A 21,672-nucleotide genomic window follows, 5' to 3' on the forward strand; every position below is an offset into this window, starting at 1 on the left:
TGTTTCGTTTTTCGTAGAAAGCTTATTTTCGGATTGAAAATTTACTCTGTTCACCCTTCCTGCTGCTTTCGCATTACGATGGATGATTTACAGTATTTATGAAGCCAACGAAAGTTACAAAACCTTGTATAGTCAAAGAAATGCTTATTGAGTATTTTTCTTTTCGAAATGGAGAATGCTTGCTATTCAGGGTAATTACACCTTCAACAACAATCTCTTAGATAGTATTCATTCATCAAAATAATATTCGAGGAGTGATTTCCCTTGGATTCTTTTTTTTATATAAAATATTTATCGCTCCTAACGTAGGTCAACTCAGTATTGTCGGTTTCATAACTTGGAGACCAATCGGATATCCCTCTCTGCGATATATATATTTTAATGTCCATAAGTGTGAACTAAGATTTTACTTGTTTTGATATGGAGAAATTTTACAAACAGTTTGAAAAGATATAGTTTAATATAAGGTTGTAAACTAATCTCCCCTACTTTATGAAATGGACTAATCCAAACGACCTTTGATCTTCCGTGAAAGTATGCATAATTAACTCGACAGCCAATTAGATTTCTGTGTACCACCAGTGGTAGCCTACACGCGTAAACTAGGAATCAACTTGTTTGGGAAGAACGTAATGTTGTGTGAAGAAAAATTCAGAAAAAATCGTGGAAATATTGAATTCGTTCAAATATGGGTTGATCATTTTTGTAGAAACTCGATGCACATATTGAACAGGTGGGTATTGAGAAATATGATTTTATTTTACAAAAAAATCGCTGAAACATTTCACATTTCATCTTGACATTCATTGTGTGGGCCCATTCATTCACTCGTGGGCCACTTTTGCAAAGTTGGAATAGGTCGCATTATTTTTGCTTTATTTCTTACTTGATTTTCCTGACGCTGTTAAACTAAAATTTATTTTTATGCCAAAATTGATATCTGAAAAGTTGCAGGGTTGTTTGCTTGATTTTGGATAATGTTTTAACTGGATGCGGATCTAAAAATAGAAAGAAGCAAAAGAAAAAAAAAAAAAAAAAAAAAAAAACCAGAACGTTAGCGTGGTAGGTGTGTGAACACAAAGGAGTAATGTGAGGATAGCTTGGTAATGACTGTTATTATTATTATTAGAAGGTAATATTCTGATTCGTTTATATTTTATTTTCGTCGCAAATTAGCATTTCACTTCACTAATTATCCTAGTAAGGACATTCCTTCTTGGCTGAGGGCAGTATGGCCATTGTTCAGAACAGGACAGGAACTGAACTGCTTGTGGAAAGGAACAATGACGTTGCCAGCATGCATGCCTACTATTGCATATTTTGCAAATTACAAAAAATACAAACAAAAATAACAAAAGCAAAAACAAAATAAAAAACAAAAAGGCACTTGATTATATTCTTCAGTGTTTCAACCCCATGTGCAAGCACTCTTGTGGGGCAACTGTGTAAGTCCTTCAAAGTAAATAAATAACTAGATAAATAAATATATAAGTCAATGGATAAATACATTGACTAAAAGATTAACGAAAATAGTAGAAAACATACAAAATAATGTTTCTCAGGCATTTGTCCAAAAGATTTAATAATTATTCATACCTCTATCACATTTAGAATCTTTTACATGGCACTATGAAACCAGGTTTGTGGCGATGTGCCATTAAATCCTTTACATACATCTTTTAAAACAATCCATCCAGGCTGGTATTCCCCTACTTGCTGAATCTTCACTCTTTCTACCTATAAAGCAGTGTTGGCAACAACTGAAACTGGACTAGTATCAGTGATGATATGTACAAAGTGACATGCATCCCAAATAGTTCTATGCAGCTGAGATATCTCCTTATGTCACTGATTACAATTCTTTATGTTTCATGCCAACATACATAACTTAGTCAGTTCTGAATATTGCATAGGAAATGGTCCATAGGAGTTGATGCACCAATCAAAAAGCCTTTTCATTTTGTGAAGTTGTTAGTTTTCATGGGGTACCAGTTTTTGTTGAGTTAATGGTTGCTAGAAACTGCGAACTAACAGACACAATAAACAATGATTATTCACCAAAGTTAGGACCATGTCATCAATCCATGAATTCATTTACCAATGAAAATAGGTCCATGTCATAATTCTATGAATTTAATTGTGAATGAAAATAGGACTAGATCCTGAATCCATGAATTTAATAACCATGTCCTTAATTCACGACTTAGTTACCAATGATAATTGGACCATGTCCTCAATCCATGAATTCAGTAACCAATGAAAATAGGATCATGTCCTCAATCCATTAATTCAGTAACCAATGAAAATTGGACCATGTCCTCAATCCATGAATTCAATAACCAATGAAAATAGGATCATGTCCTCAATCCATTAATTCAATAACCAATGAAAATTGGACCATGTCCTCAATCCATGAATTCAATAACCAATGAAAATAGGATCATGTCCTCAATCCATTAATTCAATAACCAATGAAAATTGGACCATGTCCTCAATCCATGAATTCAATAACCAGTGAAAATAGGATCATATCCTGTTGTATAACCATGAACATTTTTTATACATATGGTATCAATTCAATTTAGTTATGTTTATTAGAAAACATATGTAAGATTTATTTTATTACATGAGATGTAGAGAATTTGTATGATAAATTGATAGAAGTTGTAAAGCACTTTGTAACAGATTTTTTTATGATAAATTGATAGAAGTTCTAAAGCGCTTTCTAACAGATTTTTTATGATAAATTGATAGAAGTTGTAAAGTGCTTTATAATATATTGATTGAAGATGTACAGCACTTTGTTGTAGAATTTGTGCGAGAAATTGATAGAGAAGGTAATAGAATGCTTATACCTCTATACTTCTGCTTTTCAGCGCAAATCTTACACACTTTTGGAAACACTTGTGATGTCATTTCAATGCACATATCATGAGCCGACTTTGCCACGATTCAGGAGAAAATCCATATGAGGAGGTAGCAGTGATTGGAAATGGAGCATATGGAACTGTGTGGAAGGCCAGAGACCTTAAGAATGATGGCCAGTTTGTGGCCATGAAAAAAATCAGAATTCAGAACACGGAGGAAGGCATGCCTATGAGTGCAATTCGAGAAATTGCACTACTTCGGCAACTTGAAGGTCATGAACATCCCAATATTGTGAGGTAAAAATCCAATTTGAAATCCAAACATGGAAAATAAAAGAAAATTGGTATTAGATAAAATTAAATGATGGAACTGTTTTTTCCCTTTATTAACAACAGATGGTGAGACTTTAAATATTGCAGACATAACTTTGTTCGTCTATAAATTTCACCATCATATGCCTTGAGTGGCTGAGTGGTCTAAAGCGTTCTCAATTATGAATCACTGCCATCTCACAGCTGTCTGCATGGGTTCGAGTCTCAGATTCAGCCATGGGTATGTGAAAAAGCTTGCCAGTAGATTCTTGTGGGTCGATGGTTCTTTCCGGGGTTTTCCCAGGTTCTTCCTCCACCATTAATACTGGCCACCTATCTTGTGCGAAAAAATGGCATTAAAACCCACAACAACATCATATACCTCAAACAATTTTGTTTAAAATTCGTTATTTTTTCTCCAACACACCATAGTAGAAGCTAGATATTTCAATCAGTTTGACATCATTGTGTTTTTTGTAGTCTGTCTCCACCTTGACTAGAATCCTCCACATTTTCAGATTTTTCACTTCAAAGTCAGAAGGCATCAGTCAGCTGAATATTATGTATTATTCAAAGTCAGAAGGCATCAGTCAGCTGAATATTATGTATTATTCAAAGTCAGAAGGCATCAGTCAGTTGAATACTATATATTATTCAAAGTCAGAAGGCATCAGACAGTTGAATACTATATATTATTCAAAGTCAGAAGGCATCAGTCAGTTGAATACTATATATTATTCAAAGTCAGAAGGCATCAGTCAGTTGAATACTATATATTATTCAAAGTCAGAAGGCACCAGTCAGTTGAATACTATATACTATTCAAAGTCAGAAGGCATCAGTCAGTTGAATACTATATATTATTCAAAGTCAGAAGTTGGTCCTGACCATGAAAATACCTTTTCAGACATGAAACTCTAACCAAATACACACAATTCTCATCTATGTATAATGAAAGGTGCAAATATTCCTCATGTACAGAATTCCTCAACTATGCAGAATGCACCCAATTACCATATTTTTTAACACTGATGAACAGACAAGTTTTATCCTCAACCATCAAGCAGCCAATTGATGCCAGAGGATGACTAGGTTAGAGTTGAAGATGGCAAATCATGAGTATTCCTCTTCCTTGATAACTCATGCACAACGGGGTCCACAAACTAAGACCGCACTATAAGCGAGGTGCGAGTTACTGAGGGACCTCCAAAAATTGAAAAATAATTGCTTAGACATCGAGAAAATCGTAAAGGGGGGGGGGGAACGGCGTTAGGGAACTGGGTTTTCTTTTCTCATAATTTTTCTGTCTTTCTTTTTATTGATCAAACAATTTCAGCAGTGAATAGCATTTCCTATTGACCTTTGAACTTATCTTGAAGTCGGTTCAGGATGGCCTAAGTTGCATAAACATTTTGTGAGGGACCTCAAATACTCAAAGTAACAGAAAACTTGAAGTTAAATTTTGGCCACAGTTAATTTGAGTTTTCAAAGTTTTGATCTAAATGATAAACATTAGGACATACATAGGAGACTGCTTCTTGAATGTATATTTTATAAGTGGAGGTTATTTTTGTTAAGAGAATGGAGGACACAGTTGAGTATTTTCCATGAGTCTGCTTTTGCTGTATTTAGAGGATATTATTTTTACAAATTCTAAATAAAGAAAATGTTTGCCCAAAATAATTTTAAAATTATGATGATTTTTTTTTATTTTTAAAAATCTGTCTTTCTTTATCTGCCATTATTTAGCAAATCATGAGATAAAAACTTCCTGCATACAAAGAGTAAAATAATATTACATGGAATTTTTAGCATAAAAAATAATTTCAGTTAATTTTGCTTTTTTGTTGATGAACATTATGTGACGAAGTTCTTAAAATATTTCTTCCAACTACATTGCCAGAGGTGAACTGCCTTGCTCAGGTGGTCTGTGTATTCATTTACAATTTACATGACTTTTAATCAGTATATGTTGTAACAAACTCTGTGTTTTTTAAAGTACAGTCATATACTAAAATATTATTTTTGTAGAATTTAAGGGAAATAGTAATTGATAATAAAGGAAAGAAGTTCTCATCCTTTATAAAATTGATCAATTAAATTTAAAATCAATTATATTTAATAACAGTATTTAGAGTGTGCATTGTTACAGAACAATGGATGAATCTGGCTGAGATGCTCACCTCTGTCTGCGTGGGTTCGAGTCTAGGATTCAGCCATTGTGGGTATGTGAGAATGCTTACCAGTAGCTTCTCGTGGGTCGGTGGTTCTTTCTGGCGTTCTCTCGGGTTCTTCCTCTACCATTAATACTGGCTGCCATGTATAGCCTATCGTGTGCTGAAAAAATGGCGTTAAACACTACAACAACAACAACAACAGAATGGATGAATCTGGCTGAGAGCTAGTCAGTCTAATTATTAATGCAGACAAGTGTTTGGTAATTGGAAGAATTCGTTTGTTCACTTCATTTAGACTTTGGATGGAGATTGGAAGAGTTCATTTGTTCAATTCATTTAGACATGGGATGGTGATTGGAAGAGTTCATTTCTTGGGTTACAGATCTGTATATGAATTTAAAGTCAGTTTCTGTGTATGATGTGAGCAGCAACTCTTTGGTTGGTAAAGATTCTGTCTGACAACCATTTCCTAAATAGACACCTCTCTGGAAAGGACAACACTTCATTTTTTTTTTATGGGGTTCTTTAAACACAGGTTTGAGTTTAACAACTTACTTAGGTGAGAACAAACAAACCTTTTATAGCAACCACACATATACAAAGACCACCTTTCCATGAAAGCTATATTTCATAATGCAAACCTGCTTTCATGCAGAGGTGGAAAATTATATGCATATATTAATTAATGCAGGTATTGCTTTATGCATGGTTCAGAATTGGACCATAGTTTTGATTTTTCACAGTAAGTTGGACCGATAATTGTCATTCCATTCATTTTGGCCCAGTGCTGTAGTTAGGATATGTACTGCAATCACCAGTAGGTAAAACTGGATGCTGGCTGCCAGTTGGTATTTTATGTCTGGTTACAGTTCCATCTGATGGCATCCTGTCTTTGTGAGAGAACATTTTGTATGCATTCCTCATATGTATTGAAAATAAAGTATAATTTACTCTTGAATGATGTTCACAAAGCATGTTAGAATCATTGTTACCATATACACATAATATGTATTTATACCTGATGAGGTCCAAAATGCATGTTAGAATCATTTTTAGCATATAATATATATTTATACCTCATGAGATCAGAGACAGAGCATCCACTGTATGGGATAGAACTTTTTTGTTTTGTTAATCTAAGTGCCATGAAAAAGCATTTAGATGATGTACCATAAGAGGACATCCTGGACTTAAAAATATGTGCTTTATATGACAAATTGTGACCATATATTCGAAGGATTTTATACTTTTACATTTATCTTTTATTTTATATATTTTAGAGAATTTGAGCACCTTTTTTGTTTAGCTTATAGGAGTAAATATTTACATTTTTTGGGAAGGATTTTTCTTTCTGTAGATTTTAAAGTTTATAAGATGTTTATAACATAACTTTTAATCTGCATTTTATAGCTATATATGTGTCATTAAATTCAGTACATTCATACATGACCGCTCCGGTAGCCTGGTGGTTAGAGTGTCCACTTTGGATGCGGGAGGTCATGGGTTTGATCCCCAGCAGAGTAATACCAAAGACTTACAAAAATGGTACTTACAGCTTCCTCGCTTGGCATTCAGCATTAAGAGGTTAGTGTTAGGACTGGTCAGCCTGGTGTCAGGATAATGTGACTGGGTGGGACATCATGCTACGTGTCTGCAGCATGATGTCTCAGTGCTAGACATCACTATAAACTGCCACACTGCGGACATCGTAGCGATATGACTGAAAAATTGTTAAAGCTACGTTAAAAATCCAAATCACACGTACACATACATACATACATAGAAACATGGGTCCCCGAGCGGCCGAATGGTCTAAAGCGCTGTCTGTTATGGATCACTGCCGTCTAACCTATGTCTGCGTGGGTTTGAGTCATGGATTCGGCTAATGTGGGTGTGTGAGAAAGCTTGCCAGTAGCTTCTCGTAAGTCAGTGGTTCTTTCTGTAGTTTTCCGGTGTTCTTCCTCCACCCTTATTACTGGCTGCCATGAATAGCCTATCATGTACTGAAAAATGGTGGTAAACCCTACAACATACATACATACATACATACATACATACATAAATAGCAGTCACAAAGACAGGGCATAGCGCTACATAGCAGGGAAGGGTGTCCTCACACTCCTAAAACAGGCTAGAAACAAAACTGTAAGTAATGTATCTTAGGGTTTAGATCAGGGGTGGGCAAACTCCGGCCCGTGGGCCGCATGCGGCCTGCAAAGGGTTTTCATGCGGCCTAGGAACAAGTCATCATTCGCACTGACTCTGTTTATGTTACTATGTTTATCAAATAAATGTGCTTCTTTTGAAGTTTTTTAAGTCTTCAAATATTAACAACTTATTAACAACTGAAAATTAATTAGATGTTATTTAGAAAAACCTTTTGTTTTTGCTATTTCAAATATTAATTATTTTACTTATTGAGCTATGCGGCCCGCGACAATGTGTAAATTTGTGTATACGGCACTTGCACTGGAAAGTTTGCCCACCTCTGGTTTAGATGCATTATCAGGAGTCCTATAGAACTGACAAGAGAAGGTCAGTGTGACTAATATTTCATTTAATTTAATATTTGTCCTTACTTTATTACACACTATGTCTTGCAGAATCATGTAATATGGTACATGTATGTTTCATTGTGAGTACTACAGAATTGTGATGGTGGGTTACTTAGACCTATATTTTATGCTCCCTTGATCTGTGATAAGTTCTGCAGTAGTTCAAACTCTAAACACTCAATAACCAATGGAAATGTAGCATAATCTATATATTTATCATGAGAAATTTCAAACAAGATTAGGTTACTATGATCTGTATTTATTTTTCCAGTCATTTGCATTAAGCTTGTATATAGGACAGTTTTCTCAGACTTTGCTTTTGAAATTCCATGATATTACCAAATAAAACCAAACTAATGTATGACATCCAAGCAAACCTAAAATCTTGCTTACCTCCTACAGCAGAACAACTCGATAACTGCCTGCGTTCATTGCTCGACAGACATGCCCCAGCCACCAAGTGCAGAGTATCAGTTCAGAAGTGTTCTTCATGGTATAGCAGAGTTAGGGACCAGCTTTGCACTGGTAGAAGAGACTGCTGTAAAGCTGAGAGGCTTTGGCTTTCCACCAGACTCACTATTCATAAGCAAATCTATAAAGCCACTAAGAACATCACAAACATAATCCGTGCAGTGAAATCAGCCCACTATAGTACTAAGATCATGGAAAGTTCCAGCTGCAAAGAGCACTTCGAAATTACTAACAAGCTAATGTCAAGGAACAAATGTACATCACTTCCAACTACCTTCTCTCTAGTCGACCTTCCAGACCTGATTGCAAATTTCTTCGATGACAAAGTACAAACCATTAGAGAAAAGCTTGACAACACAATTTCAGTTGACTCGTCATCACATACAGTTGGGATACAGAATTTCAGTGGCAACCATTAGCAGCAATTGAACCTGTCTCTATGGATTTAGTACATACAGTCGTGATGAAGAGTGCACCAAAGTCATGTGAACTTGATCCAATTCCAACATCACTGCTGCTTGAGTGCTTAGATCCAGTATTGCCTTCATTAACATATTTTATTAATACCTTTCTCTCAACCAGGGAATTACCATCATTTTTCAAAACTGCCATTGTAAAGCCTCAGCTGATGAAACCAACACTCCACCAAAATTATTTAAAGAACTACTACCCAGTTTCTAATCTCCCAATCATATAAAAAAATCTTACAAAAATTTGTTCTACCCCAACTTGTATCTCATCTGAATGCAAACAGCCTTTCTAGCAATGTACAATCTGCATATTGCACTTAACACAGTACTGAAACTACTCTTTTAAAAGTAGTTAATGACGTTCTCTCCACTTTTGGAAAGATTACAGTCTTCACTGTCCTTGATTTGTCTGCAGTATTTGAAACAATAGACTGTGATATATTACTTCACCGACTCCAGCATGTATTTGGCATTCATGATTCAGCCTTACTGTGGTTCAAGTCTTACTTGGTCAACAGGACACAAATTGTGTCTGCAAATAGAATAGACTCCAGGCCAGTTGATCTATGTTGTGGTGTTCCACAGAGGTCTGTTCTTGGACCTGTTCTCTTCATTCTGTACACCCAGCTGCTCTCAAGTGTCATAGATCATCATTCAGTGTCTCACCAGTTGTACGCTGATGACACCCAAATATACAAATCTAGCCACCCAACTGAAGTTGATGCTGCCATCCAAGGTATAGAGAGGTGCATTTCTGATGTGAAATCATGGATGACATGTAACAAGCTGTAGATGAATGATGATAAAACTGAGGCCGTTCTGATCACAACACAAAGATTTTCTCATTCACATCCTTTACCTCAAACAATAAATATCAGCAACACCAACATTAAATTCACACAATCAGTACGAAACCAAGGTGTTACTTTGGACATTACTCTCACATTGCACCAACATGTCATGAACATATACAAGATGCAAGGCTGCATATCTTGAGCTGAGATGCATCAGCTCCATTTGCAGTTATCTTTGAGTTGATCCCACTAAAACACTTGTTTGTTCATTAGTACTTTCAAGATTGGACTATTGTAACTCGATTATGTCTGCTTCATCTCAATATCTACTCCAGATACTTCAAAAAGTTCAAAACACAGCTACTCGGATCATCCTTAGAGTACCACAATCAGAGCACACATCCCCTTTGATCTGTACCCTACACTGGCTGTCCATTCAATCCAGAATCAAACACAAAATTTGTTCTCTGTGATACGTTTCACTGACGGGCTCCAGTCCAACATATGTATCCGACCTCACCCATGTGTATACACCAGCAAGATATTTATGCTCCTCTTCTTACAATCATATACTCATTATTCCCACTATGAAAACAAAGTCATATGGAGAACGTTCTTTTGCATACCAGTTCCCATTAATGTGGAACGAATTGCTCACAGAACTTAGAAACAAAGACAGTGATCCCATCAAAGAGTATTCTTAAAACTCACCTATTTCGACTGCAAGAACAAACTTAAAGACCTAATAATGTTTCCTACCTTAAATATTTTCAGCATGTTTTTTATGTTTTCTAATTTCATGGTGTGTTTTTTTTGTGTAATCATATCATATATTTTTTATGTTTTAGGTGTTGTCTAATGTTGTTAGGTGCAATACAAAGACCTCATTATTATTATTATAATACCATGGGCAGTTTTCACAGCTGTTTCTGCTTTTGTGCATGCATTTCTCTATGGGAGTAATTTGCATGATGCACTCTCATGTGTCATTAAGGGTTAGCATGCTGAATTTATGACTGAGAGGGCATGGGTTTTGAATCCTATCAGGTGAACCTGGTTGGCTACTCGGTGTGTACTGAGCAAGGCACTTTATTACTTTTGCCTGGCTCTGAATAGCCTACCTGTGTTGCTGTGTCATAAAACACCAAACTGAGCCAGTTCTTACTAACTATGTGTTTGAAACTGGTGTTTTAATGAAAGTGCTACATTAGGGTTTTCAGGGACATGAGCTTCTGGGTCAAATACACGTGAAATTCCCATTCTGCTTTTAATGCATACCTTTGACACACCTCATTTTCCAAGCTTCTGGGTCAAATACACATGAAATTCTCAAAGTATGTACCATTTCTGCTTTTAATGCATACCTGTGATGTACCTCATTTTCCATGTGGACTCTCCCCATTTTTATGTTTTGGTCAGCAGTGGCGATCTGTGGAATTGATCCTCATATCCTGTAATTATCTTGTGAAAGGAATATATATATATATATATATATATATATATATATATATATATATATATATATATATATATATATATATATATATAATACAGCATAATGCCAGGTGTTTACTCATGTAAGTCTCTGCTGTGAATGTAGATACTATTTACTTGCCAAGAAAACTGTGATGTTCTAAATGATCAATATTTATTAGGATTGAAACCTCTTGTAGATTTTTTGTTGTTTTGGTATATTTTTTTGTTTTAGTGTTTTTGAGTACAGTAAGATTGATACATTTTACATTTTGAATGTTTTAAGTTAACATTCGATTTACTGAATAATATTTTCATTTTTTTTTATATGAATGACTTAGAATTCAATCCAGACATTAAATAAAATAAAGATTATATACTTTTTAAAAAGAATTTCCTTTCTATACTTTTGAAAGTGATGGACTATTTATTTTATGCCAAGGGCTTTCAGAAATAAGCTGGGGACTCTTGAGTTCATTAGCAGAGTCCAGGACTTCACATCCAGAATCTATGTTGAGAACCCTGCTAAATGTATATATGAATACATGTCTTTTTTCCCAATGTATAAACTGCAATATAACCAGCAAATGAAAGGATATTGCTTAAGGACATATGCACAGCACTAAAAAAAACTTATTATAGATTTCAGTTTTACAGGCTAACTGACCACAGGAATGTAGCGTATGCCATCCTATATAAACTACGTCATTAAGAAATTAAATATCCAGTTTACACCTCTTTTAAAATTTATGCAAATTTGCAAGTACATGAAAAATGTTCTTTTCTTATTAAACCAAGCACCCATATGATCTTGTACCTTCCTTATTGGAGAAAATGATATGTAGGTATGAATTCAACAATAAGGTAATTAAACTGTGACAGGTGAACAACATGTTGACATGTTGCTATGGCGAACACCTACAGTTGTGTATTGATCTATTGGCAATAGTACTATCAGCTCTGTACAAGGTAAGACATGGGGCTGCCAAAGGGTACATTTAAGTTTGGAACTGGGCCTTCTTTGAAGCAGTTAATAAACTTAATGAACTGTACCCAGATAATATTTCACTCAAGGAACCCCAATCAATAAATATTTGCAGGTCTCAGAATAACTGCAATATTATTATTATGTAGCTATTTATAGTTCCAATAGTAAGAGACATTTAAGGGACTCTTAATAGTGGGACAAGAAACAGGTGCCAAAATCCATATAGTACCCCATACTATGTGCAAAGGTAACAGGGACAACCCTACTCAAGTTGAGGTGTTTACAGTACTGCCAAGATTTTGACATTTCCATTTACATTTTCCATTATGAACATCCTGTTTATTTTTTGGGGGGAATTCATCAATTGATATACAGAAATATCCTGTTATTGACATTATCAGCTCTACAATTCTGTGACAGTTATTGCTAATTTAAATTTCATGCAAGGGTTTATTCTACAGTGCAGTTGTATTTAACTTTTGAAGGAAAGCTGGGGGTGGGGTGGGGTATAGTATATGCATTTCTTCCTGTCCATCTATCCATCAGACTTATCCATTCTGCTCAATAACTTTGAAATCATTTGAGATTATGGAATGAAACTTGGTACACCTGTACATTATCATTACAACATCTGTCAAGCATCATGTTGGGGTGGTGGTGGTGGTGCTATCTTCAAGGTCAAGGTCACATTACAATATTTTACTTATCCATCATCATTTCCTTTCCCCTCAGTAACTTTAATGTAAGGGCTAAACATTTTTTTCTTGATCCCTAGCTTTTGAAGAAGAAAATATTCTTGTGCTCAGCATTTAATACAAGACATTATTCTATGCAGTACTTCGGTAACAATGGTGAATATATTTTACTGTTAAATCCCACTAACCAATTTCTCAGTTCTGTCTACGTTTTCATCTGCATGGTTCAAAAGGCCTGTTAAATCCCAGTTTCATTTCTATCTACATCTTTGTCTCCAAATTTCACTGATTCAGTTATAATGAGTAAGCTGAACCTTTTTGTGGCCAAAACTTTGGGTAAGTTTTGAACCTCAGACTTTAGGAACTTTCAGCCATTGTTTCAGATTAAAGGATAAAACTTGATATAAAGCATTATTAGATTGCGAGTCACACACCATGTTTGTCAAGGTCATGGCACTGTTATTAATTTTTTCATCGCACTTTTCCTTCTATTCCAAAACTTTGAAACCATTTGCGATTAAGGGACAAAACTCGGGATACTTTTATGTCATCATTAGAAGGCTTGTCACATACCATAAGGGTGTGTGTCCATCTTCAAGTTCAAGGTCATTACACTTTCGCTTGTACTGTATAAATTTAAAGGTTTCTGAGATTAATGGATGAAACTTGGTGTAATTTTATTTCATCACTCGTTCAAGATGGAGTGTTGTCTTCAAGGCCAAGGTCACTGTTCTGTTATTATGTTTTCATATCTTTCCATCTACTCAATAACTACAACAGATTCAGATTAATGAATAGTCTTCGGATACTTGTAGATTGTTACTTGGTGTCTGTATTGGGAATTCTATCTTTAGGCTCAAGGTTACAGTTTAATATTTTACATTTCTTTCCATTTCATAATTTTATAGCCATTTGAGATTGTGTGATGATGGCTTTGCCATTATAGGCAGAGGACAAAACCTTACAGAATTTGTTTAGTGTTTAAATTGGTATTTGTCTTGAAAAATTCCTTGTGACCCACAGAAGACTTTTAAGTTTGCTGGTAAAAGTTGATGAAAGTTGGATATTAAGATGTCTTGAAGTTATTGAGATTTAACATTATCTGTCATAGATTATTAGCATTCTAGATGACCATGTGGGTCATTGTTTGACCACTTGACCAACCCCTACATGCATAGTATGAATAGGAAAGGTCAGCATTCCCATCTATTTGCAACACTGTTAATATTAGCTAGCAGACCGTTGGAACAGTATTTTAATTTAGTTCCTGACCACTGGTCAGACTCTAATAATTGTCAGGTCAACAAAAAATCTAAGCAGATTGTCCTTGCTGCTAACCCACAATGTTTTACGCTTATAAAAAGCAAATCTGGAAGACCAGTGAAGATGTTCTGGAGGACCCCCCAGTTTTTTTTATAGTTGCAGGACCTTTAGAAATAGAAAGAAATTTTGTATGTATATATTGAGTTTAACAGCATATCAGCACAATCCTGTAATGCAGCACTGAGTAAAAGCTAGGTAGTAGAAATGGTAAAAGCCAAAATAGTACCAAGATCTGAACAAAGTAAATATACACCTTGTGACAAAAGATCAAACCGAAAGATGTTGCAAAATCTTGGTAGGAAAAGATACAAATAAAGAAAAGAGCAAAAAGTGGGTAAAATCATTAAAACGTAAAATGGCCAGAAGTTCTTTATATGGGAAGGGCAAATGTCTGTTATGCAATAGTTTTTTTTAAATATAAAATTTATGAGGAATAGTTTAAGATTATAGTATGTGTTTAATTTTTTGTGTACTTATTAAACAGCATGTGCCTAACCATGTTTCATACTTGATTTGATCCAGTTTACTGATTGCTTTTCACAATTTGTGATGGTAAAGTTTGCATTTACAGTTTGTTATCAGAAAACAGCAGGTTAAAGTGTCTGTTTAAGGTTTTGGTTATGTACATAGCATAGATTATTTATTGCTATGCATTTTCTTACCCTCTTTAACTCCCCATTACAATGTAGAGATAGGCTATTGTATTTTTGACATAGGTCCCAGGCAACAGTTGGGAGGGGGCCTCATAGCACCTACCCCGATTGGAGGGAGATTAATTTGTATATCCATGTACCTTAGTTGTAAATTCTTTGCTTAGTGTTCGCATTTAGCCCAGGTTGTTTGCGCACTATAAATACTGTTACACCAGGAATCGTGAAACTTGGTGACAGGATGTATCTTGATGAGTACTACATCTGTATCACAAAGGTAGGTGGGGTGGCCGAGTGGTCTAAAGCGCTCTCTGTTACGGATCAAATATAGGACACAGTGACAAACCTTTATGATATGGATAAGGATGTAGTAGTAGTCATGAAGATGCATTCTCACCAGGTTGTCTTATCCACAAAATAAATGTGAAAGAGGCATATAGTATCAACCTCATCATCTGTCTGCCCATGTGTCCATCTGTCATCATCTGTCTGCCAATTTGTCCATCTCTGTCATATCATGCTCATCATCTTTCTGCCTATGTGTCCATCTGTCATATCATGCTCATCATCTGTCTGCCAATTTGTCCATCTCTGTCATATCATGCTCATCATCTCTCTGTCCATCTATCCATCTTTGTCATACCTTGCTCATCATTTGTCTGCCCAGCTGTCCATCTCTGGCATACCTTGCTCATCATGTCTGTCCATCTGTCATATCATGCTCATCATCTATCTGCCTATCTGTTTGTGTGTAATATTTTACACTGCTCTAGGTAGTGGAGACAATATTTTACAAGGTGATATAAATTTCATACCACCCATATAATACCAGTTTGAAATTTTCTTATTATCTTAATGTTAACTATTTGCTTTGGGATTAATTAGTATGCATTGTGCATGAATTGGAAGTGTTTGCCATGGCATTGTCTATGAGCTAGTAGTACAGTGTGCATTATATCAATATTACCTGTGGCCCGTGTATCAATAGGTGCTCTCAAAAGCTTGTAAACATGGTTTGAATGGAAGATGTGGGAGCTTTGCATTTGTGTTAACTCAGTTCACCGAGCACCAAAAGACTCAGATTTTGTCGCTAAACACACATGCCCATGCTCATCAGTTTGTGCCACCCTCTAAATTTGTGTTCCAGGTGCCATACATAACAAGCTATCCATGGTTGTGTCTCAGTTTATATTCTGTCTTAAACAGTGTAAGTAGGGTTTGTGACATGATACATTGTGTACATACAGACATAGGCAAAATCAAAGGAGTTATGTGACGTGATGAACACATGCATGCACAGACAGATATAATCACATGAGAGTTGTGTGCCATGATAAACATGTTTGTACCAAGATAGGCAGAATCAAAGGAGTTATGTGACATGATGAATACATGTATGCACAGATCGAATCACAGGAGAGTTGTGTGCCTTGGTAAACATGTTTGTACCAAGATAGGCAGAATCAAAGGAGTTATGTGACATGATGAATACATACATGCACAGACAGATAGAATCACAGGAGAGTTGTGTGACATAATGAACACATATGAGCAGACAGATAAATAAATGAGTTGTGTTACATGATGAACATGTACATGCACGGATATGTAGAATCACATCAGAGTTATGTAACATGATGAAGTGATCTATGCAAACAGATGGAATCACATGAAAGTTGTATGACATGAGGAACACATCCATGAACAGACAGGTAAAATCACAGAATTGTGTGACATGAAAAACATACATGCACAGACAGGTAGAATCACAGGAGATTAGTGTAAGATTATGAACATATGTATACACAGACACTTAATGAACACTTACATTACACAGACAGGATGAATCACAAGAGTTGTGTGACATAAATATATGCAGCATATACAGGTAGAATCACTGGAGAGTTACCTGATGAACACATGTATCCACAGACATGTATAATCACCAGAGAGTAGATTAATACATACAATCACAGGTAAAATTACATACTGGTTTTGTGACATGATAAACATAGCATGCAGAGACCAGTAGAATCACAGGAGTGGTGTGTGACATGATGAACGTTGTATTCACTGTGAGTCAATTGGAAACACGAGTTACATAATATGATGAACACATGCATGCATAGGTAGATAAAATTAAGCAGACTTGTATGACATGAGCATGTAGAATCACAGGAGTGCTCTGTGACATGATGAAACGTTGTATTCACTATGAGTCATGTGGAAACAAAGGAGTTATATAATATGATAAACACATGCATGCACAGCTAGGTAAAATTAAGCAGACTTGTATGACATGATAAACGTAGATGCATAAGCAGGTGGAATCAAGGAGAGTTACATGTCATGATGAACACATGTATTCAGTCAGGTGGAACCACATGAGAAATATGTGACATAATGAATATGTGCATGCACAGACAGATAAAATCATCTTTTTGTATAAAGTGTTGGAATAATAAACGATATCTTTATGTAACGGGGTCAGTGTCAGAGCTCCATTAAGATAGAAATCAACAGGCCATGGAAGTTTTTGTTATGTGTAGTTGAAAGATGCTATAGGCAAGAGAGGGTTTGCTTTATTTCAGGCAAATTTATCAACTGTGCCAGTATTTGTTGATTTTATCAGTCTGACAAATAAAATAAAGAATGTAAGGTGTGATGATCACATGTCATTTAAGTAAAACACTATCTTAAAAAAATGATGCATGTTAAAGTAGAACTTTCCTTCTGAATCCGAAATTTATTGTTGGAATAGGCAGCACTAGTTATGTTCAGTGTTTGTGTTTTAATATTTATTTTTGAATGTGTGTAATATGAATGATCACTTTGCAGTATTTTTACATGAAAACAAATCAGAAAACTTGGTATGGGGGCCACAGAAAGGTTTTCATATGTAGATATTTCCATGGTATTTACTTGGTACAGTATAAACTGCAGTTTGGGCATAGATGTACTTAATGTTTATTTCAACATGGCCTTATAGGTATCAGCCCCTCTCTTACTGCCCAAAAATGATAAGAACAAAGCTTATCAGCATGAAAGCTCATTTATTCTGTTCAAGTAAATTAGTATAAGTTTCAGTTTGAAGTACAATTTATAGCAGATGAAGATAGATGCATTAATTCCTATATTATTAGCCAACAACATTGTGGCAAAGATTGTGCTTGGCATGGTGGGTATAACTAACTGGTACAGTGGTATACATTTACTAATTTACTCCCCCCATATCAATAAACATTGTTGCAAAGAAGAACCTAATTACAAGTCATACCCATAAAACTTGGCAAAATATTAACCAATGACTTGCAAAAGTTGTACAGGAATTTCAGCATCTTCTGTTCTCTGCTAAAAATTATATTTCTAACTTAAATGTACATTCATTTTCTTGCAGCAAATAACAGAGCTCTCGTGGTGTCAAGGTTTATAATTATCATTTTGTTTGGCTCTACTGGTCATAGACCAGAAGGACATTTGCAGTGGCATTTCATCCAGTGTCTGTTAGCACAAGTTTGTTAGTAGTTAGCACAAGTTTCTTAGTAGTTAGCACAAGTTTGTTAGTAGTTAGCACAAGTTTGTTAGCAGTTAGCACAAGTTTCTTAGTAGTTAGCACAAGTTTGTTAGTAGTTAGCACAAGTTTGTTAGTAGTTAGCACAAGTTTCTTAGTACTCATCATCCCTTGGGATGGTTGCCATGAAAATCTACAAAAACCCCAATGTCTAGCTGGTCCTGAAAGAAAAAGGCAATCTTCAGACATCCAATATGGCTGTTCTGGCATGTCAAATCAACATGTAGTTTTCACTTAAATCTTTTCTAATATCCAGTTAACACATTAACCCCTGAGCCAAACAGCTAGGCAGTCCCCTACAGCATACTTGCAAAGATCACCTAGAGCAGTGTTAGCCTTACCAGTGCCTGTATCCCTGAGACTTGTTGACAGCACTTGGCTTGCAGATTTTTATAGTGGGGGTGGGGTGGGGGCTACTTGCAATAAATTTATCATTTTATTTGTATTCATTTAATTAAGCTGAAATTTGGCACAACAGTTCTCAATAAAATTATATACATAATGGTATAAATTTCATGCTACATGCAGAAATACTAATGCATGAAGGTGAAAACAAATGATGTACTTGCCAATTTGCTTCTCTTGCCATGAATAACACTGGACAACAAATTTTTACAAAAGTCATGTTACTGAAATAAAATTAGTCAATTCTTATCAGTTTTTATGTGCTGAACACGAATATGACAGTCAAATTGCAAAATTGGCTCTAGTTTTTTTGTAATCTGCAAGAAATTAATGTTTACATAACGAAATGCATTCCAATAGTAAAAGGTCAACTGTAATAGCCTACCTATAAAAAATCAAGTCATTGACTACATCTTAGATTTCTTCGCCTGTCTCTTGTACAGCTGTTTGGAAGCATCTCTGAGGAGTGTCCAGCAGTAGTCAGCCAGCATTGTAGTGGACCATTTTCCCTGGTATCTTTGTTCCATTGTTGCGATATCTTGATGAAAACGTTCGCCGTGTTCATCACTAACAATACCACAGTTGCTAGGAAAGAAATCCAAATGGGAATGAAGGAAGTGAATCTTTAGAGACATATTGCAGCCAAGTTTCTTATACTTCATCAACATGTCTTCTACTAGTTCCTTATAGTTTTCTGCCCTAACATTTCCGAGGAAGTTTGTAGAAACTAGGCGAAAAGCATTCCATGCTTGTTTCGCGTCACCTTCCAGCAAGTTGTTGAACCGGTCATCTTTGAAAAGCTCTCGAATCTGAGGACCCACAAAAACTCCCTCTTTAATCTTTGCTTCGCTGAGTCGAGGGAATTTTTCATGCAGGTATCGGAATGCTGGCAAAGTCCGGTCAATGGCTTTCACGAAGTTCTTCATCAAACCTAGTTTGATGTGAAGGGGTGGTAGCAAGATTTTCTGAGCCTCAACCAGAGCTGGGTGTTGGATATTCTTCTCTCCAATGGCTACATTCTGCCTGTGAGTCCATTCCTTCCTCATGTAGTGCATTTCCCTTGCTCGGCTATCCCACTCGCATAAGAAACACATGTATTTTGTATATCTTTGCTGCAGTCCCATTAAAAGGGCAACTACCTTCAAATCACCACAGAGGTGCCAGCTGTACTTGTTATACTCAATGGAATTCAGTAGCTGCCTTAAGTTATCGTATGTCTCTTTCATGTGGACAGCATACGCTACTGGAATAGATGGAAGAATGTTTCCATTGTGCAAAAGCACAGCCTTGAGACTCAGTTTCGAAGAGTCCACAAATAGTCTCCATTCTTGTGGGTCATGAGTGATTTTTAAAGCATTCATGAGGCCCTCAATATCGGAACAGAATATCAGATTACTTTCCTTTCTGAAGAAAGGCTCCAATTGCTGGTGGCGCTTTCGATATGCAGTAATTGTGACATCTTCTTCTAGAAGATTCCATTGTTGGAGTCTTGATCCTAGCAATTCTGCCTTGTTCTTTGATAAGTCCAAATCACGAATCAGGTCATTTAGTTCTTCCTGTGTTATTCTGTGTGGGGTTGATGATGCACCAGTGAAAATCTGGATCACTGCATGCTGATGGACCAGGAGAAGAACAGGTCGACTCACCTTTGTCTTCGTCAGATGAATCAAGAGAATATTCTGCTGGAGGTTCTGGAATAGGAAGTTCCTCACCATGTGGAACTGGTCTCAATGCAGACGGAATGTTTGGGTAGACTATTCTCGACTTCTTTCGCTTCGTTATTCCGCCGGAAAGAGGAGGAACCAAGCAGAAGTAACAGTCATTTAGGTGGTTGCTTGGCTCTCTCCACACCATTGGGACTGCAAACGGCATTGATGACCTTTTGCAATTCAACCACTGTGAAAGCTGTGTTGTACATGTAGCACAGCATATATGCGGAGCCCAAGGCTTGTCTTGGTCACCAACCTTGCATCCGAAGTAAAGATGATATGCCTTCTTCACTTGAGAATTGATACTTTTCTTCTGGTTGGCAAATGTCACTTCCCCACAAATATAGCAAAAATTGTCCGTGGTATTAACACACTTTCGAGGCATTACTGTTCTTTATTGTACGTAAATGGATAAAATAATAAGTTTTATGTAACAGTAGCTTGAACTGTCTCACACAACGTCTAAAATATTTTAAATGCTGAACCTATCTGATTGGGCTTTATATAGTACACTGCTTACGTCAGCTTCAGCAGCCGCCTGGCATTAGTATAATAGGCCTACACATGTATAGTACACTGCTGACGTCAACTTACTTCAGCAGCCGCATGGCATTAGTATTGCATTGCATCAGAAAATGATGCAATCAACTGTGGATGATGTGAGCATGATGGTATTATGCAATGTTACATCATTATTCCGGATGTTGCTGCAGTCCTACTGGAGAAATTTACACAGTGAAACATAGAAAATGAGGTATATGAATATCTTCAAAACGAGAGCCAATACAAATTTTTCACGGTTATATTCGTGTTCGGCACACCAAAATACTACAGATTAGGGCCTTTTCAAGTCAGTAATGATTTCACTGTTGACCAGTGTAATCCATAAAATCCATTATGAATTCACACTGAATTATTAACACCATCATCACATGAAATAATTCTATTTTATGTACACAGAAATTCCACTTGTCATCTGTCTTGTAAACTTAACATACTGTGAATACTGTACACAGATGGACATATTTTCCTTGCTCTTTACTTACCTTTCTTCCATAGCATTCTACGTGAAAATTTAAAAACTAATAAAACACTTAACAAACCTTGAATTATGAACGCTCATGCTAACAAAATTTATTTCCCAAGCATTTATTTAACGATTCTTCATATGATCTACATGATATGGTTTAAAACAATCCACACACAAATAAA

General features: G+C 35.9%; 1 protein-coding gene across 2 annotated transcripts in view; it reads left to right on the forward strand.

The window, feature by feature from the left end:
* Positions 1–562: 562 nt before the first annotated feature.
* Positions 563–21,672, forward strand: part of LOC149791796 (cyclin-dependent kinase 6-like) — a 34,787-nt gene continuing 13,677 nt past the window's right edge. The window contains exons 1-2 of one of the 2 annotated variants that reach the window (XM_089970301.1): positions 563–733; positions 2,877–3,164. In XM_089970301.1, the coding sequence (XP_089826427.1) occupies positions 2,932–3,164 (233 nt within the window). In that variant the 5' untranslated portion in view covers positions 563–733; positions 2,877–2,931. Of the gene's footprint in view, positions 3,165–21,672 lie in introns of both variants that reach the window. The other variant, XM_089970300.1, reaches the window with a different exon arrangement.

This window comes from Sinohyriopsis cumingii, chromosome 9 (assembly GCF_028554795.1).
Source record: "Sinohyriopsis cumingii isolate HCF-2022 chromosome 9, ASM2855479v2, whole genome shotgun sequence".
NCBI classification, from domain to species: domain Eukaryota; kingdom Metazoa; phylum Mollusca; class Bivalvia; order Unionida; family Unionidae; genus Sinohyriopsis; species Sinohyriopsis cumingii.